General features: G+C 41.9%; 1 protein-coding gene across 1 annotated transcript in view; it reads left to right on the top strand.

Annotated features, from left to right (window-relative positions):
* UBAC1 (UBA domain containing 1) overlaps positions 1-25,961 on the top strand; it is a 30,158-nt gene extending 4,197 nt beyond the window's left edge. The window contains exons 2-10 of the mRNA XM_065418922.1: positions 5,759-5,879; positions 10,344-10,417; positions 13,353-13,460; positions 15,266-15,368; positions 16,827-16,935; positions 18,464-18,695; positions 22,052-22,138; positions 23,184-23,322; positions 25,846-25,961. Coding sequence (XP_065274994.1) covers positions 5,759-5,879; positions 10,344-10,417; positions 13,353-13,460; positions 15,266-15,368; positions 16,827-16,935; positions 18,464-18,695; positions 22,052-22,138; positions 23,184-23,322; positions 25,846-25,961 — 1,089 coding nt within the window. The remainder of the gene's footprint in view (positions 1-5,758; positions 5,880-10,343; positions 10,418-13,352; positions 13,461-15,265; positions 15,369-16,826; positions 16,936-18,463; positions 18,696-22,051; positions 22,139-23,183; positions 23,323-25,845) is intronic.
* Positions 25,962-26,181: the final 220 nt, after the last annotated feature.

The raw sequence follows: 26,181 nt of genomic DNA, 5'->3' as shown, positions 1-26,181 counted from the left end.
AAAACACACAAACTCTCAGCAATATCTTCTTGTCTACCAAGGAAAATAGCAATGCAAGCAAATATTAAGGTTGCATATCCACAATTTTGCATACTCTAAACAAAAAATTAAAGATTAACTGCAGCCCTTGGATTCCTAGCAAGATGCCAGTATGATACCAATAGTTGCAAAGCTCTGTAGTTTAGTCTAAGCTATCTCTCCTAGAGTTATCAGCCCCATATTCTTTCACAGAAGAGTCTTAATCCAAGGATTTGTAAAAGTAGCATCCCTATGGTGTTCAGAGATCAAACGAATCACTGATGGTCTCTTCTCGTGCATTTTGGGTACCTCGTTAGATCAATTTTAGGAGCTTCTGATTGATCCTAGATTCTAATGCAGTCTTTGGCTTTAGATCAGCAGTTAACATGCTGAAGGACTAGTTGTAAGTCACTGGTATGCAAAGCAGAGCTAAAACAATCTCACTGCAGCCCTGTTGATGTGTTAGAGGTGTTCAGAAATAATTTAAATCAGGAGCTGAAGGCTTGTGATAAAACTGGTGCATTTTGATGTATAAGAAGAACATAAGAACGGCCATGCTGGGTCACACCAAAGGTCCATCCAGCCCAGTATCCTGTCTGCCGACCATGGCCAATGCCAGGTGCCCCAGAGGGAGTTAACCTAACAGGTAATGATCAAGTGATCTCTCTCCTGCCATCCATCTCCACCCTCTGACAAACAGAGGCTAGGGACACCATTCCTTATCCATCCTGGCTAATAGCCATTAATGGACTTAACCTCCATGAATTTATCCAGTTCTCTTTTAAACCCTGTTATAGTCCTAGCCTTCACAACCTCCTCAGGCAAGGAGTTCCACAGGTTGACTGTGCGCTTTGTGAAGAAGAACTTCCTTTTATTTGTTTTAAACCTGTTGCCCATTAATTTCATTTGGTGGCCCCTAGTTCTTATATTATGGGAACAAGTAAATAACTTTTCCTTCTTCACTTTCTCCACACCATTCATGATTTTATATACCTCTATCATATCCCACCTTAGTCTCCTCTTTTCCAATCTGAAAAGTCCTAGCTTCTTCAGTCCCTCCTCATATGGGACCCATTCCAAACCCCTAATCATTTTAGTTGCCCTTCTCTGAACTTTTTCTAATGCCAGTATATCTTTTTTGAGATGAGGAGACCACATCTGTACGCAGTATTCAAGATGTGGGTGTACCATGGATTTATATAAAGGCAATAAGATATTCTCCGTCTTATTCTCTATCCCTTTTGTAATGATTCCTAACATCCTGTTTGCTTTTTTGACTGCCGCTGCACACTGCGTGGACGACTTCAGAGAACTATCCACGATGACTCCAAGATCTCTTTCCTGATTAGTTGTAGCTAAAATAGCCCCCATCATATTGTATGTATAGTTGGAGTTATTTTTTCCAATGTGCATTACTTTACATTTATCCACATTAAATTTTATTTGCCATTTTGTTACCCAGTCACTTAGTTTTGTGAGATCTTTTTGAAGTTCTTCACAGTCTGCTTTGGTCTTAACTTTCTTGAGCAGTTTAGTATCGTCTGCAAACTTTGCCACCTTACTGTTTACCCCTTTCTCCAGATCATTCATGAATAAGTTGAATAGGATTGGACCGAGGACTTCCCCTTGGGGAACACCACTAGTTACCCCTCCCCATTCTGAAAATTTACCATTTATTCCTACCCTTTGTTCCCTGTCTTTTAACCAGTTCTCAGTTCATGAAAGGATCTTTCCTCTTATCCCATGACAACTTAATTTACGTATGCGCCTTTGGTGAGGGACCTTGTCAAAGGCTTTCTGGAAATCTAAGTACACTATGTCCACTGGATCCCCCTTGTCCACATGTTTGTTGACCCCTTTGAAGAACTCTAATCGATTAGTAAGACATGATTTCCCTTTACAGAAACCATGTAGACTTTTGCCCAACAATTGATGTTCTTCTATGTGTCTGACTATTTTATTCTTTACTATTGTTTCAACTAATTTGCCCGGTACTGATGTTAGATCACCTCTAGAGCCCTTTTTAAATATTGGCGTTACATTAGCTATCTTCCAGTCATTGGGTACAGAAGCTGATTTAAAGGACAGGTTACAAACTATAGTTTACAAGTTTACCATAGTTTTACAAGTATAAGTAAAGGAACAAACAGTTGAGCTCTCTAATGACCACACGGAATGCAGGGCAGGTGGCGAGATCATGGATTCTAAAAGCACTCTGAAAACCCTGAGTTAGATTAATACTAATGTTTACAAAGTACCAAAGAACCCATTGAAGTCGATGGTAAATACCTTCTTTTAGAAGGGAAAGACACTTGCAGAGAACAGAGTAAAAATGCTTAGATAAAAATGTATATTGAAAATAATCTCATTCAGAAAGTTCTGTTTTCATTTTTGTGAGCAAGATTGTGGTTAAGTGTTTTGCTTGCCCTCAGTGAGTTGCCTGGGTGAGATGAGCGACTTTATCAATCTTGTGGCTTCAGTGATTTTAGTTTCTCCCTTTCCAACATTTCAACTGTTACATTCCCTGTTTCCCCTGGAACAAATGAGAAGCCTCTAGATGCACTGATGTAATGTTATTCTGGGAGTCTGTCACTGTGGGTCACTGAACCATTCTCACGTGAAGATGAGCCCGTTCAAGCTGTGGATGGATTCGTATTTTGTGTCGCAATGCTAAAATAGCCAAGCAGGGTAAAACGCCAAGCTCCTTTCTAAAGCTTCACTGGGCTACATACATTCAGAGGCTAGATGCTTACATGTGCTGAGTTTACCAAAAGCTTAATCCTGTGCAGTCTTTCTTTGATACCTGGACAAAAAGGGCCAGATCCTCAGCTGGTGTAGATCAGCAGAGCTCCATTGACTTCAGTGGAATTTTGCCGATTTACGCCTGCGGTGGGCCTGATGCACAGTCTTAATTTATATACTGGGTGCTAGGGAACGGTTTTCCTTAATCTAATCAGATTTTTTTCCGAGAAAGAGGAGAATCCCTGGTTTTGTGTCAGGCTTTGTAAGTACGCTGGCATTGCTGGGCACTGTTATAATCTAACTTCTGACAGCATTTCTACGGCAAGCCCAGGGGTTTTGAGTTTCCGGTTTCGTAATGAGAACGCAGTGACATATGCTGCAAAAATATCTTCAAATGATCCAGTACCCTACTTCTGATTTTAACAGTTGGTGCATTTCTGGACATAGAATACTAGGAGGAAAAATTAGACGTACTGTGAATATTTCTCAGATCAAGAAGAAAAGCTACAGAAAACACTGTTCAGTCTAGTGGTTTACAGCCAAAAGGGAGTCTTGAGGCTAACTCTGGTATTGATTCCATTGAGGGACCTGGGGCAAGACACAGAAATTCTTTCTATATTTGTGTTCTTCTGTACAGCAAGGAGTTCTTGTGGTGCTTGGTGTTTGCAAGTGCTGTGAGATCCTCTGACAGGTGCAATAGAGGTGCAACGTATCACTACATATGATAGTGTGTGAGCAAATAGTGATTGCTAGATTAGGCAGAAGGCTTGTGCATTTAACACTCCTTGTGAAGGAGACGCCAGCTAGCGGCATTGCAGCCTTCAGTATTGCAAGAATGTTTTAAAAGCTCAGTGTTCGTTTTCTTCAGCCTTTTAACTTGAAGGCCTAATTGCTACTATCTGAGCTGTCAATCTTTCCCCCAAGTCTCCCTTTTTTCTGTATATTGGCCCTAGTGCCCAGAGATTTCACCCCTGAGCAGTGTGATAGAATCTGCTCTTACACCAGTGTAAATCCAGTGTACGTGGTGTTTGACTGATGTACTTGAGATCAGAAACTGGCTCACTGAATGCAGATCTTCATTAACTTCTACTGTCCTCATCTCCAGTTCTTCTGGAGGAGCTGCTCAGAAATGTCATCTACTAAAAGTGAAATTGTTGGTTCGGCTTTCAAGCAATCTTCTTAGCAAATCCTTTCTCTCTGGGGCATTAGGAAATGTTTGCTTTTATTAGTGATAGAAAATTGCAAACCATCTGCATCACCCCAACCCATAGAATCGTAGGACTGGAAGGGACCTCGAGAGGTCATTTAGTTCAGTCCCCTGCACTCATGGCAGGCTTAAGTATTATCTAGACTATCCCTGGCAGGTGTTTGTCTTGCTCTTAAAAATCTCCAATGATGGAGATTCCACAACCTCCCTGGGCAATTTATTCCAGTGCTTAACCACCCTGACAGTTAGGCGGTTTTTACTAATGTCCAACCTAAACCTCCCTTTCTGCAATTTAAGCCCATTGCTTCTTGTCCTATCCTCAGAGGTTAAGGAGATCAATTTTTCTCCTTCTTCCTTGTAGCAACCTTTTACGTACTTGAAAACTGTAATCATGTCCCCTCTGTATTCTCTTCTTCAGACTAAACAAACCCAGTTTTTTCAATCTTCTCTCACAAGTCATGTTTTCTAGATCTTTATTTTTGTTCCTCGTCTCTGGACTTTCTCCAATTTGTCCACATCCTTCCTGAAATGTGGCGCCCAGAACTGGACACAATACTCCAGTTGCGACCTACTCAGCGTGGAATAGAGCGGAAGAATTTTTAGTAGTAAAGTAACAGAGAGAGAGAGAGAGAGAGAAGTTTGCTCTTGAACTGTGACTGCTCCTGGGGTGCTCAGACTGAAATGAACATAGGACATTATTTATAGCTCAAACCTATATTTCTCAGCAGTACATATTTTTTAAAAAATCCATAGAAGCTCTGAGTATGCACATTAGGGAGGCAGTGGCTGATAATCAAATGCTAACAATTCCAGTTGAGAAGCCTACCACTTTAAAGCAGCATTGGCCTTATATTTTTCATATGAAAAGTCTTAAGGGTTTTTGGACTAATTTGTCACTTTTTAAGGAGAGAGGAACAAAATTAACCCTCTCTGATCATGTTAAATTAATGGTCTCTCATTGTCATGTTTTCCGGATCACAGGATTAAATAAATTCTCATAATAAAATATTATATCTTACCAAATATTTCTACCTGACATTTCTCTTTCAGTTTTTTGAGGCCTGATCCTGTAGCTATTACATGAGTAGCCTACTGACTTCCAAAGGACCATCCATATGTGAAAGGGCTGCAGGGTTTGGGCTTTGAAGTTAGCTGTTTCAAAAAATTGTTTAGAGCATCAGTCAGGCAGCAGGAACCTAGATATTGCTTTTTTCCAGCTTTTAATTTTAAAAGCATCACTATGATAGATCTGAAATCCTCCTTTTGGATGTTTTCCCCTCACAGCCAGGGCACTTGGCTATGTGGGGGAAAAAAACCCATTTGCTTGTTCACTACCACAGTGAGTACTGTGTTACACCATGACTCAAATCTCCGTTTCTTTAGTGCACATTATACTCAGTGCATTAGCCTCTGGCATATTGTCCTACTACAGGGGTTCTCAAACTGGGGGTCAGGACCCCTCAGGAGGTCGTGAGGTTATTACATGGGGGGTCGCTAGCTGTCAGCCTCCACCCCAAACCCTGCTTTGCCGCCAGCATTTATAATGGTGTTAAATATATAAAAATGTGTTTTTAATTTATAAGGGGGGTCGCACTCAGAGGCTTGCTATGTGAAAGGGGTCACCAGGACAAAAGTTTGAGAACCACTGTCCTATTACTTAAGCTATTAAGAGACTGGTAAATGCTGGCACAGTTCAAATGTGGAAACTCCCTTCAATACGAGGTACAGTGATTCATGCAGTAGGCTTATTATTCCTGTTCTCTGATGCTTAGTATTTATTATTTTCTCTAGTGTGTACCTGGGAGCTTAGAGGATCCAAAAAGCATAACGCATCATAAATTGATCCATGCTACTTCAGAGAAGGTGCTGACAGATACAAAAACAGTCTTGGAGGAAAATATTCAAGATAAAGGTAGGAGAGCTCTGATTAAACCTCATTCATGCAATCATAGCCTGTAAGCCTAGTAACATGAGACTGTATTTAATTGTGAGGTGCATGCCAAGTTCTGACCTTAATGCCTATTCTGGGTTCTGAGACAAGGGCACTGATAAAATGGCTAAAAGGTACAGGAAATAGAACGTGTTTAGACTATCATATATGTTTTTGTTGCTTGCTGCAACATTGTTTTGTTTTTTTAAAGAAATAAAAACATGAATTATATACAGTAGTTGAGCCAGTAGATTAAATGATTTTTTTATTTTGTAAATCTGTTTTAACACAAACAAAAAAAGGAACTAGAGTTGTAATCAGATAAGTCTAATAGATTCATACAATGCACAGCATTTACCCTTTGCAATTGTGTTTGAGGATGGTAAACACAAATTAGACCATTATGAATACCACCCCATGCATACTTTTATTTTGAATTGGCTTTTGGATATTTGATAGGGCTGTAAAGCGATTAAAAAATTAATTTTGTTTGATCGCGCTGTTAAACAATAATAGAATACCAATTTTTAAAATATTTTTGGATGTTTTCTACATTTTCAAATATATTGATTTCAATTACAACACAGAATACAAAGTGTACAGTGCTTGCTTTATATTTATTTTTGATTACAAGCATTTGCACTGTAAAAAACCAAAAGAAATAGTATTTTTCAGTTCACCTAATACAAGTACTGTAGTGCAATCTCTTTATCACGAAAGTTGAACTTACAAATGTAGAATTATGTAGAAAAGAACCTGCACTCAAAAATAAAACAATGTAAAATTTTAGAGGCTGTGAGTCCACTCAGTCCTACTTCAGCCAATCACTCAGACAAACAAGTTTGTTTACATTTGCAAGAGATAATGCTGCCCACTTCTTGTTTACAATGTCACCTGAAAGTGAGAACAGGCGTTCACATGGCACTGTTGTAGCTGGTATCGCAAGATATTTACGTGCCAGATGCGCTAAAGAGTCATGTGTCCCTTCATGCTTCAACCACCATTCCAGGAGACATGCGTCCATGGTGATGATGGGTTCTGCTTGATAACAATCCCAAGCAGTGCGGACCGATGCACATTCATTTTCATTATCTGAGTCAGATGCCACCAGCAGAAGGTTGATTTACTTTTTTGGTGGTTTAGGTTCTGTAGTTTCCGCATGAGAGTGTTGCTTTTTTAAAACTTCTGAAAACATGCTTCACACCTCATCCCTCTCAGATTTTAGAAGGCACTTCAGATTCTTAAACCTTGGGTTGAGTGCTGTAGCTATGTTTAGAAATCTCACATTGGTACCTTCTTTGCGTTTTGTCAAATCTGCAGTGAAAGTGTTCTTAAAACGAACAACATGTGCTGGGTCGTCATCTTAGACTGCTATAACATGAAATATATGGCAGAATGCGGGTAAAACACAGAGCAGGGGACATACTGAACACCTTGGGGGGAAATTGTAACAAATTTAATTAACGCATTATTCTTTTAACGAGCATCATCAGCATGGAAGCATGTCCTGTGGAATGGTGGCTGAAGCATGAAGGGGCATACAAATGTTTAGCATATCTGGCACGCAAATATCTTGAAATGCCGGCTACAAAAGTGCCATGCAAATGCCTGTTCTCACTTTCTGGTGACATTGTAAATCAGAAGAGGGCAGTATTATATCCTGTAAATGTAAACAAACTTGTTTGTCTGAGTGATTGGTTGAACAAGAAGTAGGACTGAGTGGACTTGTAAGCTGTGAAGTTTTACATTGTTTTGTTTTTGAGTGTAGTTATGTAACAAAAAAACCTACATTTGTAAGTTGCACTTCCACAACAAAGAGATTGCACTACATCATTTGTATGAGTTGAATTGAAAAATACTATTTCTTTTATCATTTTTACAGTGCAAATATTTGTAATAAAAAATATACACTTTGATTTCAGTTACAACCCAGAATACAATATATATGAAAATGTAGAAAAACATTCAAAATATTTAATAAATTTCAATTGGTATTCTATCGTTTAACAGTGCGATTAATTGCGATTAACTCAAAAAAATTAATCACGATTAAAAAAATTAATTGCGTGAGTTAACTGCGATTAATTGACAGCCCTAATATTTGGCTATAAGTAAATAAAAATAATAGATTTTAAAAAAAGAAAGAAACCACCTTTATCAGATCAGGTCTCCAAGTCAAATAGTGGGGTTGTGTTGCTTTCTGAAGTTTTTATTTCAGCGTCTCAGTTTTATAGCGCTGTAGGCTTACGGTGTGCTTTGCAGGTGTAGATCAGAATGGATACCTAGTATAACTCCGCTGGTTATAGTGGAATTGCTCCAGGTGTGTGTTTAGCCTGTAGAATTAAAATGCAAAAAGGCTTAATGTGAGACAAAGGCAGGTCTAAAGGTTAGAGTAGTCAGGTAACTGGGTTCTATTTATATTGGGCACATACATTTTCAGAAACTCCCATTAATTTAGGCCTCAACATGCCTGTCTCCCCAGCCCCCCTTCCTGTAAATTGATATATTAATGACCTACATCACAGGGGTACTGGAGACTTAATTAAGCCAATGGATTTAAAGAAGAAGATTTGGAAGAAAGGTTCTTTTTGTAAGTGCAAAATATTTGTATGAAAAGCCTAAAGGGAAAGCATGTAATGTGACCTGAGATCTTTCAGACTTACCTTTATCTGTCAAGAAGATTTGCTCCAGTTATAGCCATTGGTGGGCAGTCACCGGGGCAGACACCTAGTCTAAGCAGAGCGAGCTGCTCTAAGCTGCCATTTGCACCTCAAGTAGGGGTAAGCTTCACCGTTGCAGGTAGTGGCTTTACATGCATAGACTAGGGGTTTGCACTGGTGCAGCTATACAGGTGGCTGGCTACTCATGGCTATAATTAGGGCAAATCCCCAGGGTAGAGAACACCATAGGTGGTTTGGCTCTAGGTTTTCTTTCCAGCCTCTGGTTTGGCAGGGAACTCATTGCTACTGTAGTCTTGTGGTGGAGCAGTTGTTGTCACTTTTGCAAACAGCACAATCCATTTTAGGGGAGTTGGGGCCACAAGGAGCTCCTTTCCTGGGGCAGGGGGGAGGCGGGGAGCAAAACTAGGGATAAGCGGGTTTAACATGTAGATGAAGTGTAACTAATGATGAACCATGTTCTGAATTCTGTTAGAACTGTAGATCCAGGATAAAACCGTTGTTTAACTGATGTCAGAATTTGGCTGCAAAGGTCTGACTTTTTAACTGCACATATTAAAATAAGCCATTTCCCAGCAATATCTCAGATGATTACAACTGAAAGGATTGTTCAGATCTAACTTTTCAGCATTTTATTTACTCTTTGTACATCACTCCACCTGACCCATAGACCAGTCAGTTTAACTTTGTCCAGTGATTTCATTGTCAGTTTAATTTTTTGACTTTTATGCCCTAATATAGAGATGCAGCAGTTGGATTGCTTGCACTAGCATAATGCTGGAGTGCATGAGTTGCAAACAGAGAAGGAGAATGTTTCTATCCAAAAACGGTTAAATCTGGAAAATCCCTGAAACTGTGCAAAGAATGCAAACAAAACCCCATTTCTATTAAAACCTTCATTTTACAATTTCTAATGTGACTGATGTTGCAACCACATGCAATCTCTCTGGGGACTGTATTGTATTTATCACTGGGGGGCAGGGATTGTATGCAACTCCAGTGGGGAGGGTTGTCACAGCTCCTTCAGGAACCAAACACAGGAAGGGGTGACTTAGGTGAAACCCCTTTGGAGAGGTGCCACCCTCTGGGACGGCTGGTACATACTGGTGCAAAGTGGATTTCCAGAGACCAACAAAGAAAGGGTTTGGGGCATAAAAAAGCTGTGTTTAAACTGGCTCGGGCCTTCTTTCTGGTCCAGCAAATGGACAGGACCTTCTGTCCAAGGGCCCCAACCCTCGTTGAAGGGTTGGGAAGATTTTGGCCCCATAAGAGTGATGGGTGACCTCTGGTAAGCTTTTTGCATGCATATAGGAAATTTCATTGTTTTTTTTGTTTTGTTTTACTCTGTAATGCTTTTACCTCAAGAATAAAGGTGCTAGCTCAGAAAGAGCTGAGCAGTACCTTGTAACTGCTGGCATTATGCTGTTCATGGCCCTCGGGGGGAGAGAGCAATGCACAGGGGCTGCTGGCAAAGTCTGTCAGGCAAACTGGCTTGCAGGGTCATCACAGTGGATGGTGGGGGGGCTATGCAGCCTTAAAACCCAAGTCGGCAGGGAGAGAAATACATGTCTCTGCTTAAGAGAGGTGCATCTGGGAGCTGGAAGCTCTCAGTGGGTGTCCTCGAGGGACCAAGCAGGGGGAATACAGGAGCAATTAGCCCAAAACCGACATCCTTCATTTTACAGTTTGTAAATTTTTCGTTCTAAATTGCCTGACTGTGGCCCATTGCATGTTATGTCTAACATATTCCAGTATCTTCTCTTTCTAGATGTCTTGTTGTTGGTAAAGAAGCGAGCTCCCCCTCCGCCTCCCAAAATGGCAGAAGTATCAGCAGAGGAAAAAGTAAGTTCAGAAGATTTGTATGTTTGTCTAGTTTGCATTTTCCCCCTTTTATTAACAATTTGGAAAAGCGTAGCTGTGGGTGTTCACTATTTATTTATGGAGGCAAATGCATCCATTTAATTAAAGATTAAATAAATTAATTTCAGGAGGATTCATGTTCCTTTGAAACTTCCCAGAGAACACCATAAGCACTGGAACTGTAAACTAACAGTAATGTTTGCCTCAAACAGGATAGATATGCTCTGTGGAAATGCTATAAGGTTGATCTTTGAATGTCTAATAACAGAATAAAACTATTATTTTAGGTTGTGCCATGTTGTACCTTCAGATAGATCTGCCCTTTAGAAAGTTGTCTAGCTGCTCTAATTTCTGTCTTTAGCTACACCTGGTCTCTGGCCCTGTAACCAGGTCTCTAGGAGTTTGTCTACACTGGAGCTGGGAGCCAGCCAAAATAGCTGTGGGGATGTTGCAGCACCAGCAGGGAGCTCGGATCCAGGGGGTAGAATCCACACAGCTATTTTTTAGCGGATTAAATAATAATATAATGTATATGGAGATATACCTATCTCATAGAACTGAAAGGGACCCTGAAGGGTCATCCAGTCCAGCCCCCTGCCTTCACTAGCAGGACCAAGTACTGATTTTGCCCCAGATCCCTAAGTGGCCCCCTCGAGGATTGAACTCTCAACCCTGGGTTTAGCAGGCCAATGCTCAAACCACTGAGCTATCCCTCCCCCCAGCAAGCACCACTAGCACCAGTCTGTCGGCTGGAGCTGGAGGGCTGGCTCCCAGCTCCAGTGTAGACATACTCTGGGGCACAAGCATTGGCCCTGCTAGAACTTCAACTTTATCTCCAACTGGGATAACAGTGGGTTGCTTTTTCCCCCCCTCGGGGTGTAATTGTTATTACAGTGGGTCCACGTTCTCCAAAAGGACATTTCTGCCCAGGTGGTGCTGTAGCTGCCATCATCTGCAGATGTACGGAGCTGTGCCTTTGCTTGTCCTTGTGATTTGCTGGAGGTCTCTGCTTGTATGTGCAAACCTGTTTTTCTCTTCTGCCATTTGCTTCCTGTAGGTATCTGTATTTCCCTGTGCACTGCCCCTCTGGGGTCTTGCTGTGCTGCGTGTCACACACTCTTTCCTCTGTGCATCTGTGTCTTTGGACTTCAAGCCTTCCATTTTTGGACTGTATGTTGAAAATTTGGAGCTAGTTTAGGGCACTGTATTTACAAACAATGCAGCGCTTTCAGTATTAAATGGCACATAAGGTGTTCACACAACTCACATCTCCCTATTAATTTTGAACAGAAGACAGATACGTTTGAAGAGAGTGCCCTACAGGGAAGGAACATTGTGACGGGTTTGGGCCCTTTGGGGTGTCACCTGAGGTGCTGGGATTAGCCCACTGAGTTAGCCTATCCTGCCAACTACGCCACTGTAACTGTGGCTCAGTGGGCCACAGCTGAGGATGCTAAATTCAGAACAAAGTGCTGAGAAATAGGGCAAATATAACCCAAATCTGCTGGTGATTCTTTCATAAGCTATACCAAACCAGCCACAAAAGTAAACTCCTGTTTCACCACACTGGTTAACAAGAAGTCCTAAAAGCAGTTTCCTTGGGCATTCCAGTTCTTGTATCACCACCAAAAACACTGGATTCAGAGTGGTTCTTTACAACCAGTCTCATCAAATGAAAGGTTCTTCTGATCCCAAATGACCAGCCACACACCCAGGTCAATGTATAGCTTAGATCTTACCCAAAAATCATGCTGATGCAAATCCCTTAGAATTAAAAATCTAAAGGTTTATTTATAAATAGAAAGAAAGAAAGGTGAGAGTTAAAATTGGTTAAAATAATCAAATACATACAGTAATTGCAAAGTTCTTGGTTCAGGCTTGTAGCAGTGATGGAATAAACGGCTGGCTTAAGTCAAGTCTCTGGAATATATCTACAGCTTGGATGGGTCACTCAGTCCTTTGTTCAGAACTTCAGTTTATAGCAAAGTTCCTCCAGAGGTAAGAAGCAGGATTGAAGACCAAATGGAGGTGTTTCCAGGGCCTTTTATAGCTTTTGCTATGTGGAGGGCATCCCATTGTTCTTACTGTGGAAAATTACAGCAACAAGATGGAGTTTGGAGTCACATGGGCAAGTTCCATGTCCGTGCATTTCGCCTAGTCACAGCAGGAAATTGCATTAAATGTAGATGGTCGTCTCCCATGGTCCATTGTCAGTTAAATGTTCTTTTGATGGGCCACTCATTGGAGGGACTATTCAAATTATGTGCTGGCTAGCTACCTTGTGGGCGTTACCCCAGGAGCAAACACTTGAAATCCAAGTATAGAGACAATACTTATAACTTCAAATACAAAAATGCAGACAGATAGCGTAACCATAACCAGCAAATCATAACCTTTTCATAGACACCTCACTTGACAACCTTTGTACAAGATTTTCTGCAAATATATAACAGTGGTTGCAACAATGATCTGTATGGTCATGTTTTAATCAGATAATGTCACAAACATATCATAGTGGTTAGAGCATGGGACTGGGAATGGAGACTCCTGGTTTCTATTTCCTGCCACTGTGTGGCCTTTGAGTCAGGTCCCTCCTCTCTGTGCCTCAGTTTCCCCATCTGCAAAATGGGGATAGTTAAGTGAAAAGCACTATGTGGCCCTGTGGAGAATGTGGGAAAACTGATTTATTTTTATGAAAAATGTGACACAGCAAGTCTGATTTGGCCCTGTGATTACAAAGGATTAGTGCTATTAACCAATTGCACTGCTAGTCAATTCCCTTAGTCACAAGTTACTTTACATCACTTGCTTGCCTACAAGAGAATATGAAATCAGTGGGCTATAGCATAATTTTTATTACTGTATTTCAGTGGGTAACAAATGACAAAATCTGACCATGCTTCCTTTTCTTGGTTAGAGGAAGCAGGAACAGAAAGCTCCCGATAAGGATGCTATTCTCAAAGCAACAGCAAATCTGCCCTCTCGCAATGTAGATCGCACTGTGGCCCACCACAACATGAGGGATGTAAGTATGGTGCTTTTTATCTCATTTAATTTACATGCTAAATCTAGATTTCCTCCCTGATTTAACCCTTCTCTGCCACATCCATAGGTTAGTTCATCTTGTCTTGAAGACTTCACTGAAACTTGGGCCTATTGCTTATTTCTTTTGAAATAAGTGAAAATGTATGGTCCATGTCTCAGGTTAAAAATAATACATTGGGCGGGGGGAAACGTGCTTAATATACCAGTAGCATAGGTAATTTAAAACTGAACTTTAACAATCAAATTAAGGTTTTCCCTGTTTATGCTGTGTTTTACTTCTTGCATTTCTCACTGAATGATAAAGCCTAGGCACTTTCAGATTCTAATGCACTAGCACAGCAGTGCAAAGTTTGGTTGGAAATACTGCCGAGGAATGTGTTGTTTGTTGTTTTTAAAGAGAAGTATGATCTTCATTCCCTGGTTTTAGGGCATTCTCTCATACATGGTCATAATAGTGAAACTGCCCTATACCTGTACAAAATATTTACCCATTTTGTTCCATGTTTTTCACCAAAGGAATTTAAAAAAAAAAAAAACGTACCTGATCTTTTGTCTTAGTGGCTACCTACATGGTTCTAATAAAGATCTTAATTAAAAGACCAGTGTGATTATAAACTGTTCCCCGCAGAAAATAAACTTTAATTCCAAGTTTCTACTGCATTCTGGGTTACATTAAGGTTCCATTTGTAAAGGATTAATGAATACTTAATAGAAGTTTTAATAAATGGGTTAATCAAATGTTAGTCAAAAAGGTCAGTAGGTTGCTTATAACCATCTATAATGCCTCATGCTGATATGCTTATAACACCTCACATACTTAAAGGGTTAATAACATAATACATCTATTGATCATTAAGGTTCCATTTATAAATAGTTTATAAAGTGTGACTGCATTTTGTTTGCATAAAAATGTTGATTATACGTGGAGTTTGAGGCAGTTAGTTTTCCTCTTGTCTCTATTTTCAAAGTTTAAAAATGCCCCAGCACTGTGCAGCTTTCAAAATGCTGAAGGACCTTGTGAGTATGTGTTCAATGTGTGTTCAACAGATAGTGTGATTTGCTTCTTCAGGTTTGATACTGCCATGTGCATGAAGTAGCAAAGCCCTATGTGCAGAGTACATGCTGTTAAATAGTCAATAAATAAAATATTGAATTTTTATTTTTTTCTTAAAGAAAAGTCAAACGTCCCTAGCACTTACTATTAATTAAAATGAAGCCTGGAAAACTTAACATGTTTAGTGAGCAACTTGCCCTGTTGTATAAGGGATACACTAAAAATATTTCCAGATGAAGGAAGGGAAGCGTGAGACATCGGTATGACAAGTCTCAGAAGAAGCTGGTTGTAGGAAGAAAATGACACTAGCCAAGTGTCTTTCATCCCTTTATAGAAACAGGAGTCCCCAGGCCTCAAAGGAACTCCACAGCATCTGACCAGAGGCCCACTGACTTCTGTCTGCCCACACAAAGCTCCTTACAGGGCTGGGACCCTGTTTCCAGTAAGAAATAAGCTTTCTGAGCTAGTGTCATTTTCTTATGGGACTAAAAGCAATGGAAGAAAGAAACAACCCTTCCTGCATGGCAATTCTTGCTCTGTATAGCACTCCACGGGAAACATGCCAACAGATTTTTGATAGGCTAAACACAGTGAAAGCAAAGCCATAATAAAGCAACTTTCTCTACAGGGGGCAAGGGCATAGCGTACAGACTCTAACAATAGATGTATTAAGTGAAGATGGCTATTGGTAGCTTCCTAGCTAAATGTTTTGACAGTTTCCTTTCTTGCAGTTCCAGACAGAGCTCCGGAAGATCTTAGTTTCACTTATAGAAGTTGCACAGAAATTGCTAGCACTGAACCCAGATGCAGTTGAACTATTTAAGAAGGCAAATGGTAAGAACGTGTCCCCAATGTGTTTTATGGAGCCATGTTTTGACTAGTCTTGTCAAGAAGTACCCAAAATGTTTATTCATCCTATTACAAAATGCCTGTAGCCATACCCACCTTGTGCTGTGATTCCTTCTTATCTCCCAAGCTAAGCAGAGGTGGGATGGGTCAATACATCAGTGGGACTCTTCTGAGGAATACTCAGGTGCAGAGGAAGGAAGTGCTGTTGGATATTCAGTAGGTAACACTCTTCCCTCTTACTAATCAGTCTCAATTTGATGGCTTATTTTTAAAAAGATGCCTGTCCTATACTTAGGGCCCTACCAAATTCATGGCTGTGAAAAACGTGTCATGGACTGTGAAATCTGATCTCGCCCATGAAATCTTGCTAGTGTAGGGAAGGGACAGGCCTGGAGCCTCTTACCATGCGCTGGTCTCCAGATGCTGGGGAGGGACGGGATTTCCTCTTCCCCTGCAGGGACCGCTCCTGGGACCGGGTCAGACCCATCTCTGGGAACCTCCCCCTGCTGCAGGTAGCTCCGCAGAATTCTCATTGAATTGAATTGGGGAGGATTTCATCCCTTGTGTATTGGTTTTTGTTTGAAAAGCACTTTGGGATGAGAGGTACCATGTAAATGTAAAATTATTCCTAGTACAGTATAACTACTGGAAAACTTCACTCAAACTGCAGCTCTAGGGGTGGTGAGGAATGGTTTAGGGTGTAGGGCACTAAAAGGGTATGTCTACACTGCAAAAAAAACAAAACAAAATATGTTCTTAACTCCAGTTGGCTAACCTGTGTTAGCTTACTGGGGTTAAATAGCAGTGAAGACTTGGTAACTTGTCTTTTAACTTGGGTTAGCAGCTAGAGGTAAAGGCTATAGAGGACCATAGGGTTGAACTCAAACTGCTAACCTAAATTGCCATGTCTTCAGGGCTATTTTAACCCAGATTAAGAACACCTTTTTTTTAGTGTAGACCTACCCTAAGAGTTAGGATTAAATAGAGAAAAGGGAAAATGTAGGGTGAATATAATGGAAAACTTCCTGACTCTGGGATTTATTAGGGCCTGATCCCACCACATTTCTTTCTCTCTCTCTCTCATAATTCTTCAACGTGTCTCATAGAAGTCAGCAGCACTGCTTGTTTGCGTAAGGACTGCTCATGTCTAAATGCTTGAAAGCTCAGTCCCGAGTGGAATAGAACGTTACGGGTAGTGAGGAAACCCACTCCCCATCATTTGAGACATTGAACACTGTTCTTGACAAAGCCCTGGGAACAATCCAGCGTTAGCTGAGCTAACGGGGTTAAACTAGAAGACTTAATAGGTTTTTCTCTCACTTTCTGATTTGCTAGGGTGGGAAAGGGAAGACTAAGGATTCAAACTTAGCAGATAACTTTCCAGATGGAGCAGGGACTTATTTTGGCATGAAATCCTAACCTGAATCTGTTTTTTGTCTGTAGCCCTGTTGGATGAGGATGAGGAAGACAGAGTGGATGAAATAGCCCTGCGCCAGCTTACAGAAATGGGGTTTCCAGAGAGCCGAGCTGTCAAAGCCCTTCGGTTAAACCAGTGAGTATACGCAGCACTCAGCGTACAGGATTGCTAATTACTGCGATAACTGGTGCATATTATTATTTGGATAATAATGCATTTGCTGTAAACCACCTCTTGGGACACCTAATCCAAGACGGGGCAAAGCACTAGCACAGGGAACAACCCTGCTCAGGGTAGAAGTCCATATGGGTGGGGAGTGGGTGTCAAGTGAGAGAACCTTACTCTGCTGCTGACTGTGCTGGACTTGTTCTGAGAATAAATGGGGGTCTCTGTATTTGGCATCATTCATGAGTATTAAATTCACACTCTCAATTTAAAAAGAAAAAAACAGACCCAATCCTTAAACTGCAGAAGAAACATTTCACGCTGACTTCTAAAACCATTTTAAATTATTCATTTCTGTCCCCACATCCAAACAGTGATACCAAGGGCTGTTCCTTTCTTCTTAGGTTATAAAATTACTTGTGTGACTGTGCCAATCCCATCTCTGGATTTTTCCTTTCTCTGCTTTCCCCAGGGCACAAATGGGGGAGTGATATGCTGGTACTATCCCAAGCTTCACCTACTTCAGATACCAAAATGACATGAGACACAGCAGATTATGCAGAGGTTCAAAATATGATCACAGTGATCTCCTTGGGCTTGGCTCCTTTTCAGTGGAGTTCAAATGCTCATAGGCTCTGCTTGGTGGGGCTCAGATGCTCTTTTGGGCTCCAGGGATAAGTGTGGGGGGAAAGAAGGGGTGATGCTCACCCAAGCACCAAAATGAGCTGTCACTCACGGTAAATTGTGTGTGATGTGCTTGCTCCTCTCCTTATTTGCATGCTTTGATTGACAGTGAAACAGTTCCCAGTGTTGACATTTTAAATGATAGTCACTGGGTATTGGACTTAATACTCCATAGAAATGAACGGGGCAGTTCACCTCTCTGGGCTATGGTTTCAGATTCTGTGGAAACTTGGGCAGACATCACATTGTTAATTGCAAAGCGAGAGTTTCTTCTGACCTGTAAGGGGAAGAGTGACTTTCTGTGTTTTGAAATGGAAGCAAAACCATGTTTAAAAATGCTAGATTGCTGCTTCAGCTCATCTTGAACCCTGGCTTTCCTCTATCTCCACCTCACCTCACCTCTCCTTTCACTATTAGCTCAGGAGAAATCAGTTTTGTGGTGTCCGTGGTATTTCAGGAACATCCTGATACAAACTAGCTAGGGATGCTGAAAGTCCTAGGAACAAAAGCCAAACCTGTGTGGGATGATGATTTACTCATTGAGTCGGTCTCCCCTGCAGCTTGGGAGTAAGCCTCCCAGACTCCATTGGCTTGAGTGTAGACGTTGCTGCTCGGGCTCTCAAGCCCAACTGATCCCCTGGTCTGAGCTCAGGTGGCTAGCCAGTGTCTCTGCTGGAGCCACAGTGTCCACACTGTGAAGCTAGTTGGAGTCTGTCTAGCTGGGCTCGGAGGCTCGCTCTGAACTGCAGAGTAGAACATACCTGTTGAGCTTTGCTGACTCCCCATAATGGTTTCCATTGACTTTGTGTCTCAGTATGTCAGTGACGCAGGCCATGGAGTGGTTGATAGAACACGCGGATGACCCCACGGTTGATGCACCGCTTCCAGGTCAGACCTCCTTAGAAGCTGCCTCTGAAGTGGGTGCTTCCTCTGCTGGAGCAATTGCTGGTCCTAGTTTGGAAGCTGGTGGGGAAGAGCCCAAGGATGAGCTGACGGAAATATTCAAGAAGATCCGCAGGAAAAGAGAATTTCGTCCTGACCCACGAGTATGTCTTGTCTGTCTTTTACTCTTTACCCAACAAATGTAATATGAAGGAAACCACGGGGACACAGTGGACTGCAAATAACCATGTTTACTAACTATATGCAGCATGTCAGGTCTGGATACCTATATACACTGCTGCTCTGGGTGGGTTCTGGAGGCTTTTAAACACAGAAGATATTGAGGACCATTAGAGGACTCTTAAAATATTTAAAAGGATACCACCCAGTACCTATATGCTACAGTCTCTAACACAGGTGCATCTAAATTACCAGTGTTGTTAGGTCTGCCCCAGTGTTGGGGCTAATCTCTTGATGTAGCTGTTTGTAATCATGATTTGCTCCCACCACTAAAGCCAAGGAAATAATGTAGTTGTGTGTATTGGTGAAGAAGCACCATAGGATATTAATTATGCTGCCCTGAGGACTCTTACCATAGAAGGGTACAAAAGAGCATTTAAGCTGAATCTTGAAGAGTTTGCAGAAGTGACGGTGAAACATCTCCAAGTTGTTTATCTGAACTATTATAAATATCATGCATAGAAAATTTATCCCTGTTCAGAACAACTTGTGTGATTATTTCCCCTTAAACTCACCAGGAGGTGCTGTTTAGAATTCAAGATAGATCTGCTTTTACCACTAAAGGTTTCCTGAGACTTTGACAAGATCCATCAACAACTTAATAGCTAATGTTAAGACACGAGTAAAATTACTTACGTCTGAAAAAGACCTTTTAAAATATTCAGATACACAGTTCTAAATATTTAATGCACACCAGAACTAAATCTAATTACTAGAACTCGCAAATGCACGTGACAGCATGTGTTTTATTGCCAGAAAACTACAAGCCTTGGATATGGAGCATGAAGTACAAGTTTTAAAATCCTGTCTCCCATCCCCAGCATCCCAGTTATCTGGCTCCATACCACATCCTGGCTGTGTTCTCATGATTTGCATGGCTGCATTTCTGTTGCACCAGTGGAAATTCAGATTAACTTCAGTGAACTCTAGATTTTCACCAGTGTAGTTAAGAACAGAATTTGGCTTACAAACTCTCCTTTCTGCTTCCCTTTAAATCTGCAGTTGTTCCCTTGGGGCTTGCCTCCTCTCTAATATTTCACGACACATTTCAGATTCTGCCTGCTCATTTCTTACCTTTTTCATTCCGCCGTTTAGTAGTCTAATCTAAATCATGAATATTACAGGCAATTAACCTTCTTAAAAAGACCAAGCTAAATACACTTGTCGTCTTGCCAGTCTATATTTCAACTGTGCCCACCATTTAATGTCCCAGTCACTAAATAACCTGGATCCAATTTGTCTGTTTGTAAATTTTCTTTCTGTGCATGAGGAAGGTCACCTGTATATGAAATCTCAATTTGCCTACATTGCAATGAAATAATGTAGTGATGGAAAGTGGACTAGTTCCAGATCAGTGTTTAGGAATCATTATTTGTGTAGCACCATAACATCTGGAGTATTTGGCTTTGTAAGAACAGTTAGTAAAGGAAGCTTTTAACCACAGGAGTGAAATCCTGGCCTCACTGAAGTTAATGGGAGTTTTTCCCTGGGTGGATCCAGGTTTTTATCCTTAGGATAGAATCCTGGGTTCCTCTTGCCTAGGGCAGACTAGATGGTGGCTGGGTTTCCTACGATAACTGTTGCCAATAGATCTAAGTACCTTTCTACTTTTCTGAGTTGCATACAAATAGGAAACAGGAATAAAACTATCCCATCTCTAGATACAGAAATGAAAACCAAAATATCTGAAGAGGAGTACGATGGGATATTAGAAATGACTGATGCAGACAGCAGCCTTCCTTGTCCTTATTCCAAGGCTTGTGTTGAACCTGAAGGAAACCGTGGGCTACAACCAAATGCTGCTTAGTTACACAGCTGGAACTCATGGAAGTCAACCTGATTTGACCCTGTGTAACTGAGAGCAAAATCTAACCCTGCAAATGCCTAGTGGTAAGGGGGAAATGGAAGTAAGTTGATTCAAAGCAAGTAACTTCTGTCCTTCAGTACAAAACAAGTTACTTTCAAAACTGGATGTGAGAGTTAAAGCAAACTGTTCCATTTGACATGTGGTTTAGACTTTAACCTACTTCTTAAGAGACTCTCTAGCCTGGCTTCTGACCCATCACAACCCTCTCCTAAATGTCACATTGCCCAATCTAAAATTAGTGCCACAGCCTGCAAATGGCACATGTACTATAACTGAACTCCTAACGCTGTGAAAACCTCATTTAAAAAGAAGGCATTCTGATATTAACACGTCCTGATACAAGCAGCTAAGGTGTGTGACCAGAGAAGAGCAAGAAAGGGAAAATAACTAGTTCTTCCAGTGCTTGTTTGATTTGTAGGAGCTAGGTATGGGGAAGTTCACCTCTTGCATGCTGGGGGCTGCATTTCCTTATATATAATTTTACATTGGTGCTGCTGTGTTTGTCCAGATGTTCCGTGTAAGTAGTAGGTGCAAGGGTGGAGACTGCTGCCAGATTACCAGCAAAGAGAGAGGCTTCTAGTGAGAGGAATCTGTTCCCCCTCTGAGTCCCAAGGATATTGGCGTGGAACAATATTATAACGAGGGATCATTCAATCATTTCTCTTTCACCTGTGCATTGGAACAGTGCAGTAATACTTAGTACTCTTAATCTTCAAACAGCTCTGCAAACATTTTTCCTCACAATGCGCTAGTGAGATAGGTAGGTCTGAGTGCTCTTACTGATGAGGGGGAGGGAAAACAGGCAATGGAGATGAGTGAATTGCTCATGGTCACAGAAGGAATGTGTGTTAGACATGGGAGTTCCTGCTTCCCATCCCATCCTGCTTTTTTAGAGCCAAATCCTGCTCCTGGTGATGTAAGCGGGATTTTTGACACTTATTTTAATAGAAGCAGGATTTGGCTGCTGCTATTTTATTATTATTCACTTTTATTACAGTAGTGTCTAAGGACTCCAGTCATGGATCAGGGCCTGGTTGTGCCATTGGATTGGAAACAGGCTACTTATAGCCAGATGGTAGACCTTTAAAATCTCTTGAATCTTTGCTTGCCAACAGTTTGCACTCAATAAAAGCTTTTTAGGAAATAAAATAGTCAAAAGGGAATATATTCGGCTATATTGTCCTCTGTCACACAGAAAATCCCATTGGCTCCTCTAGTGAGGAGAATCTGACTTAATAAAGCCAGTTGGGATTCTTAAAACCGGGACCATCGCCTTCTGCTCCTTTGCTGTAGTGGAGAAGGAAGAGCTTTTCTACAGAAGGAGAAGGGATACGATTCATTCCTTGTGTGTGTTGTAGCTGCCATGGGCCAAGCTAAATGCTGCGTGTAATAAGCTGTGTGTTTCTGATTTAGGCTGTCATTGCCTTGATGGAGATGGGCTTTGATGAAAAAGAAGTGATAGATGCACTCAGAGTAAACAACAACCAGCAAAACGCAGCTGTGAGTATCCTGTTATTTTCATTCCTAATTGCTATGATGATCATTTGCTCAGTTGAGAATTCTTGATCGCTGAACCGGATGGCGCTTGGTCATATTTTTAATTCAAACTAGCCCCATTTTACATGGCCTTGCTCTTCATATTCCAGCCCTAGCAGTTATTGGAGTTGAAGCAAACATGATTAAATATTGTGCATCTTTGAAACTAGCTACCTACACCACTGGAAAGCAGTCACTTCTGGGCTGGAGAGTGGCAGTCAGCCAGCATCCTGCACAGTGTTGAGAGAACTGCTTGCAGAGTGGAAATGTTGAGATGGAGAACTTTTGCCAGGGACATGGGAATTGGTTTTTGAGGTTCTCATCTGAAGGAACATTTCTCTCTCTTCCCCCCTTCCCCCCCCCCCCCCCCCAGAGTTGACCACGCTGGGATTTTGAGATGTGCTCCTGACAGTTAGCTCAGTGAGCCTGCCCTCCAGCTTTGGATTTGGGAATCCTGGAGGGTTCTGGTGTAGGAGGATGACAGTCCTGGAACAAGCTGTAGATTTCCAATGTGATCTACAGAATGTCACCTCATGTGGGTTTGAAAGCCAGAAATCACTTTTACTGCTGTATCAGGCTCTAGTCCAGCTCCCGCTGGAGTAATGGGAGCCTTGCAGTTGACTTGGAGCAGGACCTAAGTGAATAGGACCTTACGGGGGAGGGATAGCTCAGTGGTTTGAGCATTGGCCTGCTAAACCCAGGGTTGTGAGTTCAATCCTTGAGGGGGCCACTTAGGGATCTGGGGCAAAAATCAGTACTTGGTCCAGCTAATGAAGGCAGGGGGCTGGACTCGATGACCTTTCAAGGACCCTTCCAGTTCTAGGAGATAGGAATAGCAGTTAATGTGTTAATAGATACATGGTTTAGTCTTTCAAATTGCATGCAGGGATGATAAACTTTGTCTAGGATGTTCTATCTTGTGCCTTATTTACATGCAGGATTGAAGTCTCACGAGCTTGCATTTTAATGGAACTAATTATAAACTTGTCATGCCTGCTGACTTTTACAGTGTGAATGGCTGCTGGGAGACAGAAAGCCATCTCCAGAGGATTTAGATAAGGGAATTGACACCACTAGCCCTCTCTTTCAAGCCATCCTAGAAAACCCAGTGGTACAGTTAGGGCTAACGAACCCTAAAACGCTGTTAGGTAAGTACTGTCCTGGCTTCTGACAAAGAAGCATTGCTTCCACAGTTGCTGACAATCAGAAAATACTCTATTTAAATAAAGCTAAGTGAATAGATGGGGGAGGGTGCAGCCTGACAGCTTGCTTTGTAGTGCTGATGCCATGTGCGCAACAGGGGCTTGGGAACAATCCTGGGGCTGTCAGATACGACACTGAATCTCTGATTTCAACCTGCAACCATCTAGAATGTCATGGCTGCTGGCTAGAGTAATCATGTGGATCTAGGAGACTCGGCGCACCCAACTTGGCCAGAGTTTGGCAGGGAAAATGTAGATCTCTGCTTGGTATCCTGGGGTCCTTAGCTGCAAAAAGTGTGGAAGAGAATGCATTCTGTAGTACAGCTCACTGTAGATTGAAGTCTGCTCATTACTCAGAGGGCAGTGGTTGGCTGAGTTTAACTGAACTGAAAGCTGCCAGCTAAGGACTTCTGTGTGTGTCCTGCCAAGGCTGAAATAACAGCTATGGACACATGCTTCACCCTTTTTGGAGGTTTGCGCTGTAGAGCATCTGTGTTATCTCGGTCAAAAAGCATCTGTGGCTGGGAAAGCCACATCACTAATGAGCCCAAAAGAGACTGAAATGTAAATCTGTGGTTGGTGGGTTGCTCTGAGGAAACTCCACACAGGGAGATATTTAGTACGGAGATATTTGGCCTTTCTGCAATATATAAACATGCTTAATCTTTGGCCTCAGTTTTACCCAGACTTTTTATTTAAAGGCATGTTTTAAAACATAGATTGCATATGAATTCCTTTGCAGTGGATCTTTTGAACACTTGCGTTTACTGTGAAGTTTCATGGCTTTTAAATAATGCAGGAGCAGAACCTGCCCACCCTGATTTCTAAACAAGTGGCATCTTCATTTCAGAGGGAGGGTTCCATGCTGCAGCGCAGGATATAAAAATAGAAAATGAAATGTCATTGTACACATGTATAAAGCTTGGATGAGCATCGAGCACGTACTGTAGCTAATGATACCTCGGCTTATTGCCAGTGTCATGCATTTTAACATGAATATTTGCATTGAATTAGAAAATACCTAGTTATGAAAAAAAGATCAAAAGTCCTTCTTTAGTTCAATATATTTTTAATCTCTCGCTTCTCCCCAAAAGAGGAGGAAGCATGGTCTAGTGGTCGAAGCATGAGAGCTATATTTTATTCTCAGTTCTGCCAGAGACCTGCTTTGTGACCTTAGCAAAGTATTTATAGTCTGGCATTCAGAGGTGTTGAGTACCTACAGCTCTTGTTGACTTTATTGGGAGCTGTGGGTGCTTATCACCTTTGGAAAATTGGACCATTAACCTCTATGCCAGAGTTTGCCAGACTCTGTTATGTAAATTGTTACACTGACCTTTAGGTGACTTCTGAAAAGGTCAGACTTGTGTTGTGTGTGTGTGTGTGTGTGTGTGTGTGTGTGTGTGTGTGTGTGTGTGGCCCGTGAGTGAGTTCCAAATGTCAGCATTCTAACTCAGTGGGAAGCTAGATGTCTGTCGGACCCATGTCCCAAGCATCTGTAAACTATTGGATCGAATGTTCTTGTTTCTTGCCGTTTTTGCAACCCAAATCTTGCAGCAATGTGCTAGTGCATGAGAACTACAAAGTGGCACTGACTTGTCTGTGCATCATCCAAGCTGAGTGAAATGCAAAATAAGTTAAAATAAACAGTCAAAAGTAATAAGTGGAATAATCTTGGGGTTGTTTGACACAGGTAAAGAGAACTATTTTTAGCCATTTGGGCCTAGGTCATCCTTCCAAAATCTACAAATGGAGGGGACTCTTCCCCCAGCACACACCATGGAAGTTGGGGTCTACTGTTTCCATGGCAGCATGCATGCCCTTGACTCCAGTCCAAGGTGAGAGGGCAGCGATTAGGCTGGTGGAGGAAGGAGCTTGCTGGCTGGTGGGATAACACACATTATTCTCCTTGTAGCCCCAGAGAACTTTTCCAGGAAAGAAGGATTGTCTTGTGGCCAAGGCACTTGACTGGGACTCAAGAGATTATAGTTCACTTCCTGGCTCTGCCCTGGGCTCCCTGTGCAACCTAGGGGCATGCCTCTGTGCCTTAGTTTTACCACCTGTAAAATGGGGCTAATGCTTTACCTCACAGGGGCGTTGGGAGAGTAAACTCATTGCTGGAGGCATTGAGGTCCTGTGGTGATGGGCGCCGTAGGAGTACCTAGGTAGAACATAACACAGCTGGCTTTTGTACTATCTCCTTCTCGTCCCCCCAGTAGCCACAGCCAGGAGGGGTCGCTGGCAGTGCTGCTCCAGTGCAGTTGTGTTGCCAGGAAGCTTGGGGTGGGGAGAAGGCCTCTGTGTGGGTGGCTCTGGCGTTCCAAGATCTGTCCTGACCGAGTTGTGGTGATCAAAGCAAGTCGTGATTTCTACTGCAATTTAAACCTTTTATTTTGTAAAACATCCAAAATACTCAATATTTGCCAAATAAAACATCATGAACTGAGTTTTGCCACCTCCTTTTCTCGGCAGCCTTTGAAGATATGCTTGAAAACCCCTTAAACAGCACTCAGTGGATGAACGATCCAGAGACGGGACCTGTCATGCTACAGATCTCTCGAATCTTCCAGACGCTGAACCGCACGTAGAGGGGAATGCCGATCCACTGTGCCACTTCTTGCTGTCTCTAGCTTCATGTTTCCTGAACAAGAGGGAACATAGATTTTTTTTTGGGGGGGTGGGAGGGAAATGGAGGGGGGTCTGAGGGAAGAAGGTAGCGGAGGAAGCAAAATATCTTTTTGTTGTTTGGATAGGCACCTCTCAAATAAGAGTGTGTGTAGTTATGGCCATCCTGAAGTTAATAGCCTT

This window comes from Emys orbicularis, chromosome 18 (assembly GCF_028017835.1).
Source record: "Emys orbicularis isolate rEmyOrb1 chromosome 18, rEmyOrb1.hap1, whole genome shotgun sequence".
NCBI lineage: Eukaryota > Metazoa > Chordata > Testudines > Emydidae > Emys > Emys orbicularis.
This window is presented reverse-complemented; position numbering and strand designations above follow the sequence as displayed.